The 17,961-nt window shown below is 41.2% G+C and overlaps 1 protein-coding gene across 1 annotated transcript; it reads left to right on the forward strand.

The window, feature by feature from the left end:
• Positions 1 to 199: 199 nt before the first annotated feature.
• sympk (symplekin) lies at positions 200 to 15,127 on the forward strand. The gene is made up of 26 exons (XM_037686266.1): positions 200 to 399; positions 510 to 591; positions 2,558 to 2,623; positions 2,811 to 2,864; positions 4,058 to 4,131; positions 4,211 to 4,337; positions 4,418 to 4,667; positions 4,756 to 4,926; positions 6,184 to 6,423; positions 6,514 to 6,662; positions 6,730 to 6,880; positions 7,366 to 7,567; positions 8,765 to 8,915; positions 9,178 to 9,413; positions 9,483 to 9,564; positions 9,636 to 9,749; positions 9,824 to 9,971; positions 10,687 to 10,847; positions 11,073 to 11,181; positions 11,256 to 11,447; positions 11,526 to 11,627; positions 13,152 to 13,339; positions 13,534 to 13,710; positions 13,796 to 13,885; positions 13,965 to 14,138; positions 14,894 to 15,127. Exons 2-26 carry the CDS (start codon positions 526 to 528, stop codon positions 15,059 to 15,061), a joined length of 3,642 nt encoding a protein of 1,213 aa, XP_037542194.1. The 5' UTR covers positions 200 to 399; positions 510 to 525; the 3' UTR covers positions 15,062 to 15,127.
• Positions 15,128 to 17,961: the final 2,834 nt, after the last annotated feature.

Genomic DNA, 17,961 nt, shown 5'->3' on the forward strand with positions numbered 1-17,961 from the left:
TCCGTTGGATGACGGACGAAACCTCTTAGCACAAAAAAGAAACCGTCCAGATGACCTGACTGAACATTGTCCTGGATTACTGAACATGAACTTAAGTGCACGTTTATTTTTTGTTAAATTTTCTTGGGAGGCTTATGTTCACATTAGTTCCTGTAGGTGGCGCTACAGCTGTACAAGATGCTCTGCGGCAAGAGAAGAAGAAGAAGAAGGAAAAAATGGCAGCTTCGTGATTTCAGCGCTAATGGAGGTTTTGTTCTTATTGAGTAGTTTTCAGTCTTTCAAATAAACCCGTTTGTGACTCGGAACATAATCTTTCTTATCAAGACGCAACAGTACATAGTCCTTTAAGTAGTATGTTGTTGTTAAATGATAATAATTAAAGTAAAGCCGCTTTTTGGGGTAAGCATCACGGCTAGCTACTAGCTAATGCTAGTTGACGAGTATGGCTAGTTGACTTTATTTTCACAGAAGTCTGGATTTATTTTAACATCGTGCTCCTGTTCGGACAGTAAATAAAACAGCCACATGATGGAGGTTTCTTCAAAGCAGAAGGAAACTCCCAGCGGCGTGAATATGACCACCAGTGAAAAGGTAAATTTATATTAAAACTGTTTTTTAAAAGATTTACTCCCTTTATAACAAAAAAATCAGAAATCAACAAACAATGCAGAAAATTTTCATTCAGCTGTTTTGTTTTATTAAAATAATAATTTGGTATTTGAAGAGATATAGTTGAGTACAAAAAACAATTTACTTTGAGGTATATTTATTTGTTTATTTATTACAAAAAATAAATCCCAAATGAATGAATGAAAGTCCTCTTGATAGTTTAGACCTTGCATTTTGGAATTTACATGGAATAAAAACCAAAACACTGGAAGCAGTTAAGTATTTTCTTTTTTTAGTTTTATCATAAATAACGCTTATGTTGTGATTTTTTAATAATAATCATCATTTTATTTAAAAAGCACCTTTCAGGACACCCAAGGACACTTTACAGCAAGAAACGTATCAGAAAGATTGTGAAAAAACAAACAAGCACAGTGCAAAGATCAACAGGAATAAATTGAAATATAAAATACATACAGCAAAGTTAAGGATAAGCGAGTCTAAAGAGATGTGTTTTCAGAGCAGTCTTGAATATAGAAAGAGAGGTGGTGTTTCTTAAGTCGGGGGGTAGAGAGTTCCAGAGATGAGGAGCAGAGCAGGTGAAGGCCCTGCTCCCCATGGTGGAGAGCCGGGCAGAGGGTACATGGAGGTGTATTGTAGAGGAGGATCTGAGAGAGCGAGAGGGGATGGAGATGTGTAGGAGGTCAGATAGGTACGGAGGGGCAAGCTTTGAAAGGGAGAAGAATAACTTTGAAGACGATGCGTGATTTAACCGAGAGCCAGTGGAGCTGCTGCAGGACTGGAGTGATGTGGTTATAGGAGGAGGTTTGAGTGATGACATGGGCAGCTGAGTTCTGGACCAATTGCAGCTTCTGAAGAGATTTGTTGGGGAGGCCTTAAAGAGGGGAGTTGCAGTAGTCAATCTGAGAAGTCACAAGACTGTGCACAAGGATGGCTGTGGAGCGGGGTGTGAGAGAAGGGCGGAGATGGTTAATATTTCTGAGATGGAAATAGGCAGACGAGTAACATTGTTGATGTGTGAAGTGAAGGAGCGAGTGGTGTCGAGGATGACACCAAGAGTCTTGACCTGAGGCGAGGGGGATAGCAGAGAGTTGTTAAGGGGGATGAGAAGATGTTCTGATTTTGAAATAGAGTTTTTTGTACAGACAAGAATGATTTCTGTTTTATTACTGTTTAGTTGAAGGAAATTGTTAGAAAACCAATGATTTAGTTCAATGAGACAGTCGGTGAGGATGGAGGGTGGGTGGGTGGAGTTTGGTTTTGTTGACAAGTAGAGCTGTGTGTCATCAGCATAACAGTGGAAATGGACACCAAATTTGCAGAAGATGTGACCTAGAGGAAGGAGGTAAATGATGAAGAGGAGGGGTCCGAGGACAGAGCCTTGGGGGACACCCGTGGAGACGGGGGAAGACTGGGAACGAAAGGATTTAAGCTGAATGAATTTAGTGCGGTCAGAGAGATAAGATTTGAACCAGTCTAATGGAGTACCTGAGACTTTGGTTGCTTTTGCTTGTAAAATGAGCTTGAAAATATAAGTTTAGATGTAGAAAACGCTGTTAAACTGGTTTGTTAGTGTAAACAGTTATGTAAGGGTTACATGTGCTTTAATTCACAGGGATAACTGCAAAATTATTGAATGAAATTTGTGTCCCAGATCAAGGGTTAAGCTTGTGTAGTGGTGCTGAGTTCAGTTTGAAGCCTCTAAAACCAGCTGCTGTGTAAAAATTGAGCTGCTGTCCTATCTCAATTGAATTTTGACCAAAACACGTCACAGAAAGTTTATTCAGAGCGTTGAGTCTGATTGTGAAAATGGACAAACCGTCTTTTTAACAATGTTGCCTTGGTTCTGAGGGTTAATTAGCACCTGGCTGCATTGTGAGTGAAATAAACCTCTGAACGAGATTACGAGTTTTCATTCCTCTTTCAGGTGGTGGAGCTTCTGAATCAGGCCGCTCTGATGCCCTCAGATGAAAAACTGAACGTGCTCAAACAGGTTTGTTGTTTGTTCTGTTAGAAACAGGGTCACTCTACCAAGTAAAACACTAAAATAAATTCCTCATCATTTCAGTAAAACCAGTACCTCCTCCATTTTTTGTGTTTCAGCAAACTAGAATCTCATTCACTGATTAAAATCCTTTAAACTAAAAGTTAATTGGGATCATTCTGTAAATGTATTTCAGGTCCAGGAGCTCATCATCAACAAGGATCCGTCTCTTCTCGACAACTTCTTGGATGTAAGTTAACGCACAGACAGTTGGTGGAATAAAACTGCTAGTAGACACCGTTCCGTTAGATCAGTGGAGTTCAGTTGTGGTCCTGGAGGGCACCCGTCCTCCCTGCTTTAGTTGTTTTCCTTCAGCAGGTCTTAAAGTTCTACAGAAGCCTTTTAATCACTCATTCATTCACGTTAGGCGAGTCAAAGCAGAGAAACGTCCAAAACATCCAGGGTAGTGGCCCTCTACGACCAAAACTGAACACTGCGTTTTATATTTAGTTATTTAATAAGATAAATAATTATAGTTATACTTCAGTGAAAAGCAAAACAAACTCCACATCTGAGGCTCAAATAAGTCCAACTTCTCCAAACCATCTCTTGTTGATTTGGACACCTTGTTTTGGAGCAGAATTTATTTCAGAGCCGTTTAATTTTTTTCCTGACAAGAAGTTGCTTTATTCATTTATTATCACCTGATGCTGAAAATATCTCATAAACCACTGGATGGAGTTTAATAAAACTATACATCTACAAGTGATTCACTTTTAGAGTCAATTTCATTAAAGATGGCCGCTACAGCTAATCTGCCTTAGCCAACATAGAACTGGCTCTGACTCGGTCAGTTTTACAGACATTTAGCTACATTTTGGCGCTAGCTAGATACTTAAACAACCCTCGGCTGTGTCCATGAGGTTTGGATCAGGACTGAGGAGGAGTAGCAGCAGCTGAGAGTCATTCCCAACACGTATTCTGAGCACTAACGGGTCTTTGTTTCAAACTTTAGCATGCATTGCAGCAGGTGATATGCACTTGTTTAACGATTGCTTCTCTTGTTTGGTTTTGTTCCTTTAACACGTTCAGATCCGGTCTGTCTGCTGGTCGGCTTCCCTCAAATTTTCTTAAAAACGTCAGAAGACATGTTGAGATTTCAGTTATATTTGCACTAAAATCCCTTTTCTTCCCCTCTCCAGCTGCATTATCGTCTGTAGTTTTAAAAGTTACTCATTCCTTCAAAGAATTAGTTTAATTTAGGAATAATTTTCAGCACATTTTCTTTATTTAATGTATTTTTAATAAATATCTTGCATTTAAAAGGGTCAGTTTTTTTGCTGATGTCTTCATTTTTGCTCAGGTTTTAAAACCATTAAACCAGATTTTTACTTCTCTTTTCCTGTTTTTTTTTTTTTGTTTGTTTGTTTGTTTATCCTGCAGGAAATGATTGCGTTTCAGACAGACAAGTCCATCGACGTGAGAAAGTTCGTCATCGGATTCATCGAGGAGGCGTGGTGAGTTTCACAAACGTCTGAACGTTTCGCCTCGGTGCGGGAGCCATCTGTGCCACCTTCTTGTTTCTGTCTCGTTCAGTAAACGAGACAACGAGCTCCTGCTCCAACTGATCGCCAACCTCAACTTGTTGCTGAAGGATGACAGCGTAAATGTGGTGAAGAAGGCCATCCTCACCCTCACGCAGATGTATAAGATCACGCTGCAGGTAGCCGCAGCCTTGTTCTCAGATTGACCGACCTCGGACGTTGTTCTATAGATAATCTGATGTCTTCCGTCTTCGCTCAGTGGTTGGTTCAGTCCAAAACCATATCAGAGATGCAGGAGGCATGCTGGCATTTGATCACGCAGATGAAGGAGGACGTTTTGACCCAGCTCGACTCCGAGAACGACGGCGTTCGCACTCACGCCATCAAGTTTACGGAATCGTTGATCATAACTCTGTCGCCGCGGACGCCCGAGTCTAACGTCCCCAAACGACAGGAAGGAGACATCAGCCTGGACAAAGTTCCCAAAGATCACTCCTACATTCGCTACGGTATCAAGTTCGTCCTGCTGAGAGGAAAGACGTCGTTTAAAGCCTTTTTAAAAAATAACGCTCGTATTTTTTGTTGTGAAAATCACAGGAACTTTATGTGAGGAAGGGAAGAGTGCTCTGGAGAAGCTGCTGAAGTTCATGGTCCATCCGGCGATTTCCAGCATCAACCTGACCACGGCGCTGGGTTCCCTGGCCACCATTGCCCGCCAGAGGCCCATGTTCATGTCCGAGGTGGTGCAAGCATACGAGACACTGCACGGTGAGAGTTTTAGACTTTCTTTAATTGTTTAAAGACTTCTCTTTCCATTTCAGCTGCTTTTTCACTCCGTTTCAGTCGTAGCTGAATATTTTAAGAAGAATTGTTTATTTTTGTTAGCTTGACTCCATGGAACAAACAATTCAGGCAGAAAAAGGCTCCTAAACTCAGAACAGACCAAAGAAAACCAGTCCCTCCTGGATTTAGATGACTTTTATTAAAAGGTCCAAAGAGTTGTTGTCAGTAGTTTTTTTGGAGCTTTGCTTTTTTTTTTTTTAAATTTGGCAAAACCAACAGATCAATTTTCAAAAGCATCTGCAGGTAACTGTAAATAAGACCAAATATTTTATTAAAGTCCCAACAAAAACCATGTTAAAATTTCAAATATTAATAAAAACATGAAATAAACTGTTGAAATTTTGTTTTAATAAAAGTTAAAAAGCTGTGAAAACCTGGGACTGAGAGAGGAAGTGACTTTTACCAAATTCTAAATAAAATATATTTAGTTCTCATCAAACAAAACAAAAAAACTGTTGCACAAAGTTATAAAATACTGTCAGCTTTAAAAAAAAAAAAAAGTTTTCTCTGCAGCTGTGGCTGGCAGATGTTTTTCTTTTGTATTTAAGTGAATATTTCTGCTTAAAACATATTTATAACTCACCTATTACAATAAAACTGATCACGTTACAGAACATCCTACAAATACACGTGTCCAAGTTTATCATTACGCTCCAACATTTTACATAAACACACATCTTTAACTTTTCTGGTTTCTTTCCGTACGTCAGAAGACTGACTCAGGCAGATTTTATTTGTAATATTTGATGGTGAATCTGATCTTCGAGGGTCGGACTTGTTTTCATGTTGCAGAGTTTGAGCTCGGGGCCGAACGCGATCGATCAAAACTGCGACCGAGTTTCTAGTAAAGGCTGCGATCACAACTTCTTGGAGGGATGAGGTCACGTGGTGTCGGCAAATAAGAATCGCTCTCTTTTTTTTTTTGCTGCTCCTTCTGCAAAACCTGTGTGAAAAGAAAAGATGAATCAAAATGTGCGGATCAGGCAGGAAATGTGACTTTTGTTCGTACGGTGAAGACAAAATGAGGATAAAGCTAAAAAAAATTTCCTCCTAGACTCGATTTGGATTTTGCCAACTCTTCTTGATTCCACAGTTTCTCTTCTTCGACAGTTATTGCATCAAATGTCAACGTTTTGTATCTTACGTTGTAATGGATGTTTCTCGGGTTGTTGTTGTTTTTAGCCAACCTTCCCCCGACTCTGGCCAAGTCTCAGGTCAGCAGCGTTCGGAAGAACCTGAAGCTGCACTTGTTGGCGGTTCTCAAGCACCCCTGCAGCCTGGAGTTCCAGGGTCAGATCAGCACCCTGCTGCTGGATCTGGGAATGCCTCAGAGCGAAATAACCCGCCACACACCCGCGCCGCGGGAGCAGCGCAAGAGACCCCGCTACGAGCAATATGCCGAAGGGAAGAAGGTCAAGATCGGTGAGTCGTCGCTGCAGAGTCCGGATTTATTTTCTGTTTTTGAGCCGTTTCACCGGGTCGTGAGTGGTTCTGAGGTTCGTCTGCTTTCAGAGCCGGCTCTCGAGGATGATGAGGACAAAGAGGAGCCGGCCCCCCTTGCAGCTCCAACACCGGCTGTTGTTCCGGTCGCTCAGTCCGCCATCGACCTCACCGCCGAGTTCCTCCGCCCTCTGTTGAACCCTGAGAACGTGGCCAACATGGTGAGCGCCGCTGCAGCAGCGTGTTTTTTTCTCCTCCGATCATCTCACTGCGTCTCTCCTCCACCAGGTGCTGATCAGCATGGTGTACCTGCCCGACATCATGCCGGCCTCCTTCCAGGCCACGTACACGCCCGTGGAGTCGGCTGGCACCGACGCTCAGATCAAACATCTGGCTCGGCTGATGGCGACGCAGATGACCGCCGCTGGAATCGGGCCAGGTGAGCGACAGAAACACGCGCCACAGCAACTCAAACTTCAAGCCTTAAAAATCCTGGATTTATTTTTTAGTTTTTTTTTAAGATTGTTGCAGCTTAAAAAGTCTGATTTGTTAAATTAATTTATTCATATATGCAAAATTAATAATATACAGAAATAGCTGTGATTGTTTCATGTAACTTATTTTTAAAAAGCACAGATTTTTTTTTTTGTCAGTATCAATGTTTTAAAGTGTCAACAACAGTTTTGCTCAAAGGTTTTCTTAAAGTAACACTGCTAAAATAAAATAAAAGTGAACAAAAACCATTATTAAGAACATAAAATAATCCTTTCAGCACTTTGTCTTTATGAGTGAACTCATTAAATGTGACTTTCTTTCTGTTTCTGCATTTTGTTTGTTCCAATAAATGTGTTCAAACAATAAAGTGAAGTTTTTATTATTTATTTCCAAAACCTGAAAACACGATTTTACTTTTTTCTCTTTTAGGTCTGGAGCAGTGTAAAGCCAGGGAGGACGAAGCAGCCAAAGAGGAACAGATGGAGCCAGAATCGGCTGCTAAGGACCATCTCGTCAAGCGCCGAGGCCTTTCTGACATGGTGGGCCAGGCCATCTCTGTGGTGGGGTGTTACCCTGACAAACAAGTCGCCAAGAAGCTCCCTGAACCCATCCTGCCCTCCGTACAGCCCAAGTGAGTTCTGACGCTCCTGCGTTTCATTTTTTAACGCCCATCGAAGGCGGACGTTTTATGTTACAGTCTCCATCCATAAACTTTCTCTTGTCCCGTCCATAACGTCATGAACATCTGCACATCACCAGACTAGGGCTTGGACGACTACATATTTTTTAAAGTCGACATTAACATGAAAATAGTCGATGTCGGCTAGTTGTTGACGTCTTAGGAACTCAAGACTCTTTTAAAAAATATATAATAATTTGCAAAAAAAACGTAAATGTTTACAAAAAAAAGAGCAACAAAACATCGGGAGTGTATATTTACGCTCCTAACATTTATCGTACTGCAAATAAGTAACAGGAAAACAAACTACTATTAAGATGCAAAAGTTAGTTTTATTTTATTTAATCCACTAAATAAAATAAACCACTGCAGCGGTGGTGGATTCTCTTGTGGAGTGCACCCGTTTTTTAAAATTATTATTATTTAGTGGATTAAATAAAATAAAACTAAACACATCATCTTTAGTGAAATACTTCCACACTGTTGATGAACCTGTATGGGAAGACTTCGCCTGCTTCTCTCCTTCGTTCTGCTTGGAAGAATCCGTTTTGTAGCCAGCGACCCGGCGCTGATCATGTGACACAATCACAGACTGCGACTAGTCGACGTGAAATTTAAAAACTCACGAAATGTCCTAGAATCGACTAGTCCATTCAACCCTTACACCAGCTGGAGTGTCTCGTAATGTTTACATCATTCCAAGGTCAAGGTCACAAATCAAGGTCAAATGTTATGTAATAGGATAAATAATAGGATAGGATATCCTATTATTAAATAGGATAATAAAAGCAAGAACAATTTTTTAATATTCTACACTTAATCTAGCGTTTTGTTTTTTTTGTTGTTGCTACTTTTCCTTTTGATTGTCCTTTTGGTTGTTATTGTATTTTAACTTGTTAAAAAATAATAATAATTTGTACGCATCTTTTATGATTGTCTATGGTTGAGGTTGTTATCCACTGTTGTCACCACTCTTTGTTAAAGATGCAGGTCTTTCTTGTAAATGAGTTCCCGAGGCTCAATAGGAGTAACCTGTATAAAAAAAGGTCAAAAGTGATAAAATGTGTTTCTTCGGGCCGTTGCTGTTTTGCTGTGTAGTCATTTGTCGACGGGCGTATAATGCGTCGTATGCTGTACTCTTGTTTACAGGATGACGGTGCCAGGCGGGAGGAAAAAGGTGTTCCGGTTGATGGACATCGTCCAGCCTTTTTCGGACTCGCAGATCCAGATGTTGACCTCCAAGTCTGTGCAGCGGATTCTGCACTCAGAAAAGACGATTGCACAAAGCGGGATGTCTCACGTGAGTCTTCAGCATTATACTTCTCTGTTTATCCTCATTAAAGGTTCTGAAGAATTAACATCTTACCTGTCGTAGATGGCTCTTCGAACGACCCCAGTTTGGAGAAACTGTTTGGCTCTGACTGGATTGACGAGCTAACGACTAGTCATGCAGACGTCTGTTTTCAGAAATATTACGATATTCCTGCAGGAAGTGCCGCAGGAAACACGAGATTCTGATCGATCTTTGCTCAAACCATAACCTGGTGGGTTTTGTTCCTCAGGTCCGGGTGAAGCTCCTCTCTCGGCTCGTGACGCAGTTCGAAGGGATGATGAAAGAGGACGTCCTGGAGTTCATTCTGGACGACATGAGAACGAGGAGCGACCTGGCGTTCGCGCTCCTCTACCAGGAGTACAACACGTACCTGAGCCAGATGCCGTCGGGGCTGCTGGAGAGCTACGACCACTGCCTCTACAGGCTGCTGTCGGGCCTGCAGGAGAAACCCGAGCAGAAGGACGGGTGAGTCTGTCGGTCCGGTCTGCTGGTTCTGTCGGAGCGGGAGGATTTACACTGCGTCGTCTCTTTCAGACTCTTCACAAAGCTGGTCCTGGAGGCGCCCATCATCACAGAATCGGCGCTGGAGGTGATCCGACGTTACTGCGAGGACGAGGTAACGAAAGGCACGACGCCTCCGGTTCTAATCCAGACCGGTCCCGCTCAGCCCGTCTGACTCTGTTTCAGTCTCGAGTTTACCTGGGCATGACCACGCTGAAGGAGCTGATCATCAAACGCCCGTCCAGACAGTTCCAGTACCTGCACGTTCTTCTGGACCTCAGCTCGCACGAGAAGGAGAAGGTGATGCTCCTGATGGGCGACCCCGAAGAGCTGCGCTCGTTCTGCTCGTTCTGAAACAGGTGTGTGTGTTTCAGGTGCGCTCCACGGCGCTGTCCTTCCTGAAACGCATGTATGAGAAGGACCAGCTCAGGGACTACATCGAGAAGTTCGCCCTGAACTACCTGCAGCTTCTGGTCCATCCCAACCCGCCATCTGTGCTGTTTGGCGCCGACATGGACACAGGTTCTCTCTGCTGCTTTAAAATGGCCACAAATTACAAAATGTTTATTCTTGTTAATAATTAGACGTTTACATTAGTTTAGGCAATATTGACTCAAAATGTTTAATGTTTTGTGTATTTTGTTATTAAAGGGACATTCCTGCATTTCAGGCTAGAACGTGTTCCATAACTCCCCCCCACCCCACACACACACACACACACACACACTTTGAACTGTTTCTGACGATGAGGAGACCACATGATGAAGAGTTCCAGGTGTTATTTCGTCCCGTTCTTCCTGTAAACACGTCTCAAGGTGTCGAACAGGACGGTCTTGTCCAACGTTGACTGTTGGGGACCTTAGTGGTTCTGTCAGCTGCTGATGGGGGTTCAGGGAGGTCCAGCTCAGACCGGCTCCCTGGTTCTTTGAACGGTTTAATGAGGTTTTGCTCTTTGCTCGAGGAACTTTGTTTTTAATCGGTTTCAAGGATTTCCTCAAACATTTTCGTGAATCTTGCTCCTCAGAGACTTTGGCGGGAAACTGATTTGGGTCCAAACGAAGCCTACGATCACCACTTTGAATTAAATAACTTTATTGTTTGTCACAAAATGAGCTCATTAACGTAAATAAACTACAGACAAAGCACAACTGGTGAAACTATCTTCAAGTGTTTTTGTGGCTGATTTTCTCACCGTTAAATCTCTAAACTCCTCCTGTTGGTGCGTTTTCGTGCACAGAGGTGGCCGCTCCCTGGACCGAAGAAACGGTGAGACAGTGTCTCTTCCTCTACTTGTCTCTACTCCCGCTGAACCACCGGCTCGTCCACGAACTGGCGTCCGTTTACACCGAGGCCATCGCCGACATCAAACGCAGCGTCCTCCGTGCCATAGAGCAGCCCGTGAGATATTCTTTGATCTACTCAACGATTTCCTCTGCATAGTTTCAGGAAAAAACTTGGCGTTCCAAGGAAAAATGTAAAAAAAAATAAGATTTTACGTGTAAAAAAACAGTCAAATTAACTTTGGACAGAGTCTGAGCTGCTGCTCTTTGTAAATTAGAAACTAAAGCTACAAATGAAGCGTGCATTTTCCTGTTTCTAACGTTTATTGAACGTTCCTTGTAGATCCGTGGGATGGGAATGAACTCTCCGGAGCTGCTCCTCCTGGTTGAAAACTGTCCTAAAGGAGCGGAGACGCTGGTAACTCGCTGCCTGCACATCTTAACAGATAAAGGTAAAACAAAAAGGTGAATCTTTGTATCCGTACTGGAGGCTGAAATAAAATAAAAACTCTTTTTGTCCCTCCAGTGCCTCCGTCTCCTGAGCTGGTGGAAAGAGTCCGAGACCTGTACCACAAACGAGTTCCGGACGTCCGGTTCCTGATCCCCGTCATAAACGGGTTGGAAAAGACCGAAGTCATCCTGGCTCTGCCCAAACTGATCAAACTGAATCCAGTCGTTGTGAAGGAGGTGTTCAACCGCCTGCTGGGAACTCAGCACAGTACGACCCGTCCCACCGTGTCGCACCGCCTCTTCTGTGGATGACGAGTAACTGAGACGATGTTTGCTGTTGTTGCAGGTGAGGGAAGTTCATCGGTGTCTCCTCTGACTCCGGGAGATCTGCTCATCGCGCTGCACAACATCGACTCGAACAAATGTGACATGAAGTCCATCATTAAAGGTCGGTTCTGGGGTTCGGTCTGTGCAACGGGTTCAGGCGCAGAAACAATGAGCTCAGAGGTTTTGAGTCTTTTTCTGCTGAGCTAAACCAGAACTTCTGTATCCAAAAAAGTTAAATCTGGTCCTCTGGACATTCAAAAAAAAAAAAACGTTTCGTCTTTCATCCGAAAGACTTCTTCAGTCTGAGGTGCTGCATTCAGCTCATTCTTATAAATAGCTCCTTATTGAGCATGCATCAGGACAGAACTTCTGTAGTTACACGTTTATACAGAAATGTAGGAGTTTTTATTGTTGAATACCGTTTTATTGCTCCTATTTAACTAGTTTCCTCTCATACACAAAAGAAAACTAGGTTTTAACCTTTTAAGTTTATAAATGAAATTAAATGCGGCTAATAAGGATAAAAGGTGTGATGAGATTAAAATGTCACAAGATTTGTTGTAGAAAAATAAGTTCTTTAGGTGTTTCTTCTGCTTTAAACCATTTGTGGCAGCAACTCAGACAAGCTGAGCACCCGAACCAGACTGCAGCCTCTGCAGCTACGTGCTGAGTTGAAGAGCCTCCATTTCTTTAAAACAGAACAAGATTCAACATCTGTGGTTTTTCAACTTTGAAGTTGATGAAGTAAGGTCAGGACCTCTTGAGCTGTTTAGCTCAGAAGAATGAGTCTGCTGTGTTCCTTCCAAACCCTCCTGCTGCCCTTGGGTCAAAAGAGTCCCATTTAGACCCAAGGGCAGCAGGAGGGGTAAATATCCGTGTTCATCAGCGAGCAGCTTTTCTCTCTGGACACAGGAGTTTCACTCTAATGTCCTCCTCAGTCAGTTCTGGGAGTTCAGACGTTTCTTAAAGGCCACACCACAGCTACGAAGTTTCTGAGTGTGTTTAATCCAGATTATCTGTTTGTTTTCTCTTGTAATCTTAAGGTTTGAGGCTGTCTTTATGTCGTCTGATAAAATTTTAGAAATCAATTATCTCAAATATTTACAGTCAGCTTTGTTTATTCTGACAAGTAAATAAAATATATTGAGGAAAGGGAATTTAGAATTTCAGTGTGGATGTTTTGATCAACAAAATATCTGGTAAATCTCAACAAATTTATATATTCTTTCTACAAAATAATTAGTTTTGATCTTTTATGAACATGAGTTTAGTCACTTGGCTTTAAAGGGTTTTTAAAGGTCGTCTGTAGCTGAAGCATCGTTCTAATTTTAATCAGTCAGGAAGTTTGTCCCAAAGCCTTTTTCTTTTTCTTTAAATTCTCGTGAGGCGTCGTTTCACCCCAGGGTTCTCCACCTGGCCACCAGGTGTCAGTGTTTGCTGTGTAATCCTTTACAAGGAGCAGATTTTAGGATAAACAGCAGATTTAGACAAAAGTGGACAAACCTCTGAAAACACTGTGATGAAAGAGAAGAAGAAACGTTGCATCAGAAAAGGTTGTTGCTTCTTATTATACTTGAAACGCCTTCAGTAACGACACAACATCTGCTCCATCTTCACGTTTCTTCTGTTTTTTTTTGTGCAACAGCCACCAACCTCTGCTTCGCGGAGAAGAACATCTACACCTCTGAGGTTCTGGCCGTGGTGATGCAGCAGCTCATGGAGCAGAATCCTCTTCCCATGCTGCTCATGAGAACCGTCATCCAGTCCCTCACCATGTACCCCCGCCTGGGTGGGTTCGTCATGAACATCCTGTCCCGCCTCATCGTCAAACAGGTCTGCTTTACACCACGTTCAGAGATGTGTTCAAAGTGTTTGTCATCAAGAAATCTTTGGATTTTTAGGCACGATGTTACTAGAATCCTGACACAAAGATGCAGTTTTTAGCCACTTTTTGTGAAAAATACCAAAAATAACTGATTTTATTTCTGAGTTGTATTAGTCTACAAATAAAAGATTTCCCCCCGCAGGTGTGGAAGTATCCGAAGGTGTGGGAGGGCTTTGTGAAGTGCTGCCAGCGGACGAAGCCTCAGTCCTACAGTGTGCTGCTCCAGCTGCCAGCGGCGCCGCTGAAGAGCATCTTTGAGCGCAGCCCGGACATGAGAGCGCCTCTCCTGCAGCACGTTCTCTCCTTCACCCCCCACCAGGTCAGAGCAGGTCCTCGTTTCTGTCCCAGCCTCGTGTTTTTTACAGAAACGTCCTCGTAATCCGACTGTTTTTAATCCTTAACAGCAAGCGCACATACCGGCCTCCATCATGGCGGTCCTGGAAGCAAATAAGAAACCCGAGCCAAAGCCCGTGGAGCCCATCGTGGAGAAAGAGGTACTCGATGGTTCTGCTCAGACCGTTCCTAGCTCGTGTTTGATTTATGGTAATTCTGTAGTTCTCTGTGACGTTTCAGGTTGAACCCATTCCAGTTGTTGTGGCTGTGGGAAAAGCTCCCGCCATGGCTCCAAAAGAACCAGAAGTACAGGCACGCCAGGAACCGATCGTTACGAAAGACGAGGAGGAGCCAATGGAGCAGGAAGAGGCTGAACCGGCGGTTCAAGAGGAAGCTCCTGATGATGATTCACAGGTGAACTGAAGCTTCTAGGAGCCACAGAAACAAAAACAACTGCCATCTTTAACGCCACAAATATTTCGGTAGAAAAATATTTGCGTTTTCTGACAGGCATACTACAGCTAGCACCTGCTAACAGCCACGTTTACATAAAGAACCACGTCGTGTGAAATTAACAGAAGCGTTTCAAAAGTAGTTTTTCGGGGAACTGATGTGAAATTTTTGAGATCTGAGCCATTTGAAAAGAGATTCATTTTGCTTTTGAGCAGACCAGTCGGTCGTAGACTCTGCTCCTCCCGAAGACTTTATATGTGGACGACCTCTGATGTGGACCCGGAGGACGAAGCTGGAGCGGCACTTGTCAAATTTTAAGTCCCACCCCTTTACACCTGTTTGTCTGTGTTCAATTATTCAATTTCTAACACAGCTGTAATTTATTTCACGCTTTAAATAAAGGTCATGTGACAACTGAGTGCAGAAAAGTAGGTGGGGCTTAAACCCCCACATCGCTAACGCCCAAACCTTTGTTCCAAAATCCAACATGGCAGCTTCGGAAGCCGGCTCCTGCTAACTTCAGTTGGACATTTTTTTCTAAATTGACATACGGTTTCTTCAAACTGAGCTCGTTAATGTTTGTTATTCACAACAGGTCAGATATTTACTGCTCACAAATGTCAAGATGGTTGATTTAGTCATTTGCTCTTTTAACACCAGGTGAAGAAAGCAGAATATTTAGCTTTAATCAGATTCAATTGTTTTGTTTTTTTCAGGTGGACTTAGAGAAACCTACAGAGTCTCCGACGCCTCGTTCAGAACCAGCCGAGGAATCGATGGACGAGACCCAACCCGAACCGTCGGATCCCCAAGAGTCTATAGAAGAACCTGAAACCAGCCTCCCAGAACCAGAGGCTGAAAGTGGCGGCGAGGACGTGGAGTAGATTTGTCCTCTCCAGACAGCCCACAAGATTTCAAACCAGTTTTTGTTTTGTTAAAAAAAACTGATCGTGAGAAAATAGTTGTTTATAAAAGCATTTTTTTTATGCCTTCATGTTGAAAAAGAATTCAGAAAATAAAATCCCGTTGCTTGTTTAGAAGAAGTCCTGTTTTTTATTTGTCGCTGATCTAAAGTCGCATTAAAATGTCATGAAAGAATCAACTGTTTAACACACAATATGTCACAATTTTAAATCTGTTGGATCAGCAGCAGCCGATCACGAAAGTAAAAACTTTCATCGTTCCATATATTTCAGGAATGGAAAATATGAAATAGTACATATGAGTATTTTGTGTAGGTTTATAACTTCTATTACAGATAAAATCAATTTACCATAACTTAAAACTTCTCGTCTGTTGAGAAGTTAAAAAACGTCACCAATACGTTTTTATTAACGTCTTTGTGCATGCAAACGTCTTTTAAAAATTAAACTTGTGTATAAAAGTAAACTACAAATTTTATACTGTCAAAATCTAAAATAGAACTGACCGTGACGTCATAATTCTGCGACCCGAAAACTAAGAACTAACTAACTCATGTTTATGCTGATCGGCTGAATAGTGGACTTAAAGATATAATTGAGGAAAGTCAATCAGCCTTTGTTAAAGACAGAAATATACACAATCATATTAGACTGGTCCTTGATATGTTGGATTATTGTGACTGCCTTGATAATGATAGTGTGATCCTGTTTCTTGATTTTTACAAGGCATTCGACACAATTGAACACGCTTTTTTGTTAGAGACTTTAAGGTTTTTGGGTTTTGGTGATTCATTTTGTGGATTAATTAGGATGTTTTATAATGATATCTATAGCTCAGTCTCTTTAAATCCAGGACTTCTAGATTTAAGATCCAGCGAGGCATCCGTCAGGGTTGTCCTATCTCCCCAAAACTGTTTATCTTGACTACTCAATTACTAGCCCTTCAAATTAATAGCAATCCTGAGTTAAAGGGAATTAACGATTTTGATAGAGAATACAAGATTAGCCAATTTGCCGATGACACAGCATTGTTTTTAAAAAATGATTTAATGGTTGAAAGAGCCCTTAATACAATTTCACTATTCTCTAAGGCTTCAGGTCTTGGACTTAACATTAACAAATGTGAGATCCTTCCCATTCATAACTGTATTCATCAAAACATCCAGTCAATCAGAGTCGTACATGAAGTTAAATATTTGGGTGTACTAGTATCTAAAAACGCAGTTAGAAGGGAAGATGAGAACATCTCAAACCGCTTAGTGGGTATGAAACAAAGTCTCAGCCGTTGGTTGACAAGAGATCTGACTATTTTTGGAAGGAACCTGTTGACTAAAGCAGATGGCATTTCCAAGTCTGTTAATCCACGTCATTCTATGTATATATCACCACAAAACATAAGAAAAGCCAACTCTATTATCTTTCAGTTTTTGTGGAAAAATAAGACTCATTATGTTAAAAGGTCCCAACTAGTTAAAAAACATGAGCATGGTGGTATCAATGCACTAGACTTTGAAGCAATGGTTGGTACATTTAGGACTAAATGGTTAAAAACCTTTTTACAACAACAAAATTCAATGTGGTTTCATATCCCTGCCTCCATTTTTAAGCAGCTGGGAGGAATTGACTTCCTTGCAAGGTGTGACTTCGAAGTGACGAAGATTCCAGTTAAACTATCAAACTTCCACAAACAAGTTCTTCAGTTCTGGAAAATGATATTTCACCATAATTTCTCACCTCATGGATCAACTTTGTGGAATAATAGAGCAATCACAGTGGGCAGAAAGTCAATATTTAGAAAAGACTGGTATGAAAAAGGCATCATTTTTGTAACAGACATCTTGGATTGTAATGGAGATCTTTTAAATTTCTCATCTTTTGTTAGAAAATATAACCTTAGCTGCTGCCATAAAGATTTTATGAAGGTATGTAAAGCAATCCCTTTAGCCTTGACTCAGTTAATTAAAAATATCATTATGTATTCAAAGGTGACCGTTTCCATGCCCACATTAAAACTAAATGACTGTAGTTTAGTTGATCTCAAATGTAATAACAAGATGATCAATGAATGCATGCGACAAATGATTTACTATGATTACAACAAAGATTCATTCAAGAAACCTCCCAATATAAATCATAAAACCATAATGACTTCTGCTCATTCAAAATTTGTCAAATGGCCTATATCTCCTAAAGTGAAAGAAAACCATTTTAAAATAATAAATAAGATCTATCCAGTAGCCATGCTTCTGCACAGAAGATTTAAATTTGAGGTGGATTTGTGTACCTTCTGTAAATCTGAAGATGAATCTCTTGAACATTTGTTTTTTTCATGTCAATACTCACAAAGTTTCTGGACTGACATTACAAACTGGATTAATCTAAAACTGAACATTCCTCCCTTTGATGCTGATGCCATTTTATTTTATATGGATAATTTAAGCTCAGCTTACTCCGATGCTATAAATATAGTCATCCTTATAGCAAAGTATCACATTCATTGTAGTAAGTGGAGGGACAATCAGCCCTCCTTCCTGTGTTTTATGAACGAATTCAAGTTGTACTATTCTTCAATAAGTAGATTAAAAAACTGGAAAACTGCTAGAACCATTTCACAACAGATATCAAAAAACTTGTTGTTTTAAGTTTCTCATATTGTTTTGCTCCTTTTTGTTTCTTATGTTTATTCTTTTCATTTAATGTTTTTTATATATGTATTACTCAATTTTTATCATTTTGTAACCCCCCTAGCTTGTAAACTGTAGTTCTGACACCCTTCACGAGTGTTTGTATATATCTTTCTCTTTTGTAGTGTTTTGTAGTTATGTGTGTTATTAATAAAAAAAAAAAAAAAAAAAAAAAAA

The sequence above is a fragment of the Nematolebias whitei genome, chromosome 13, assembly GCF_014905685.2.
Source record: "Nematolebias whitei isolate Nwh7 chromosome 13, NemWhi1, whole genome shotgun sequence".
Lineage (NCBI taxonomy): Eukaryota > Metazoa > Chordata > Actinopteri > Cyprinodontiformes > Rivulidae > Nematolebias > Nematolebias whitei.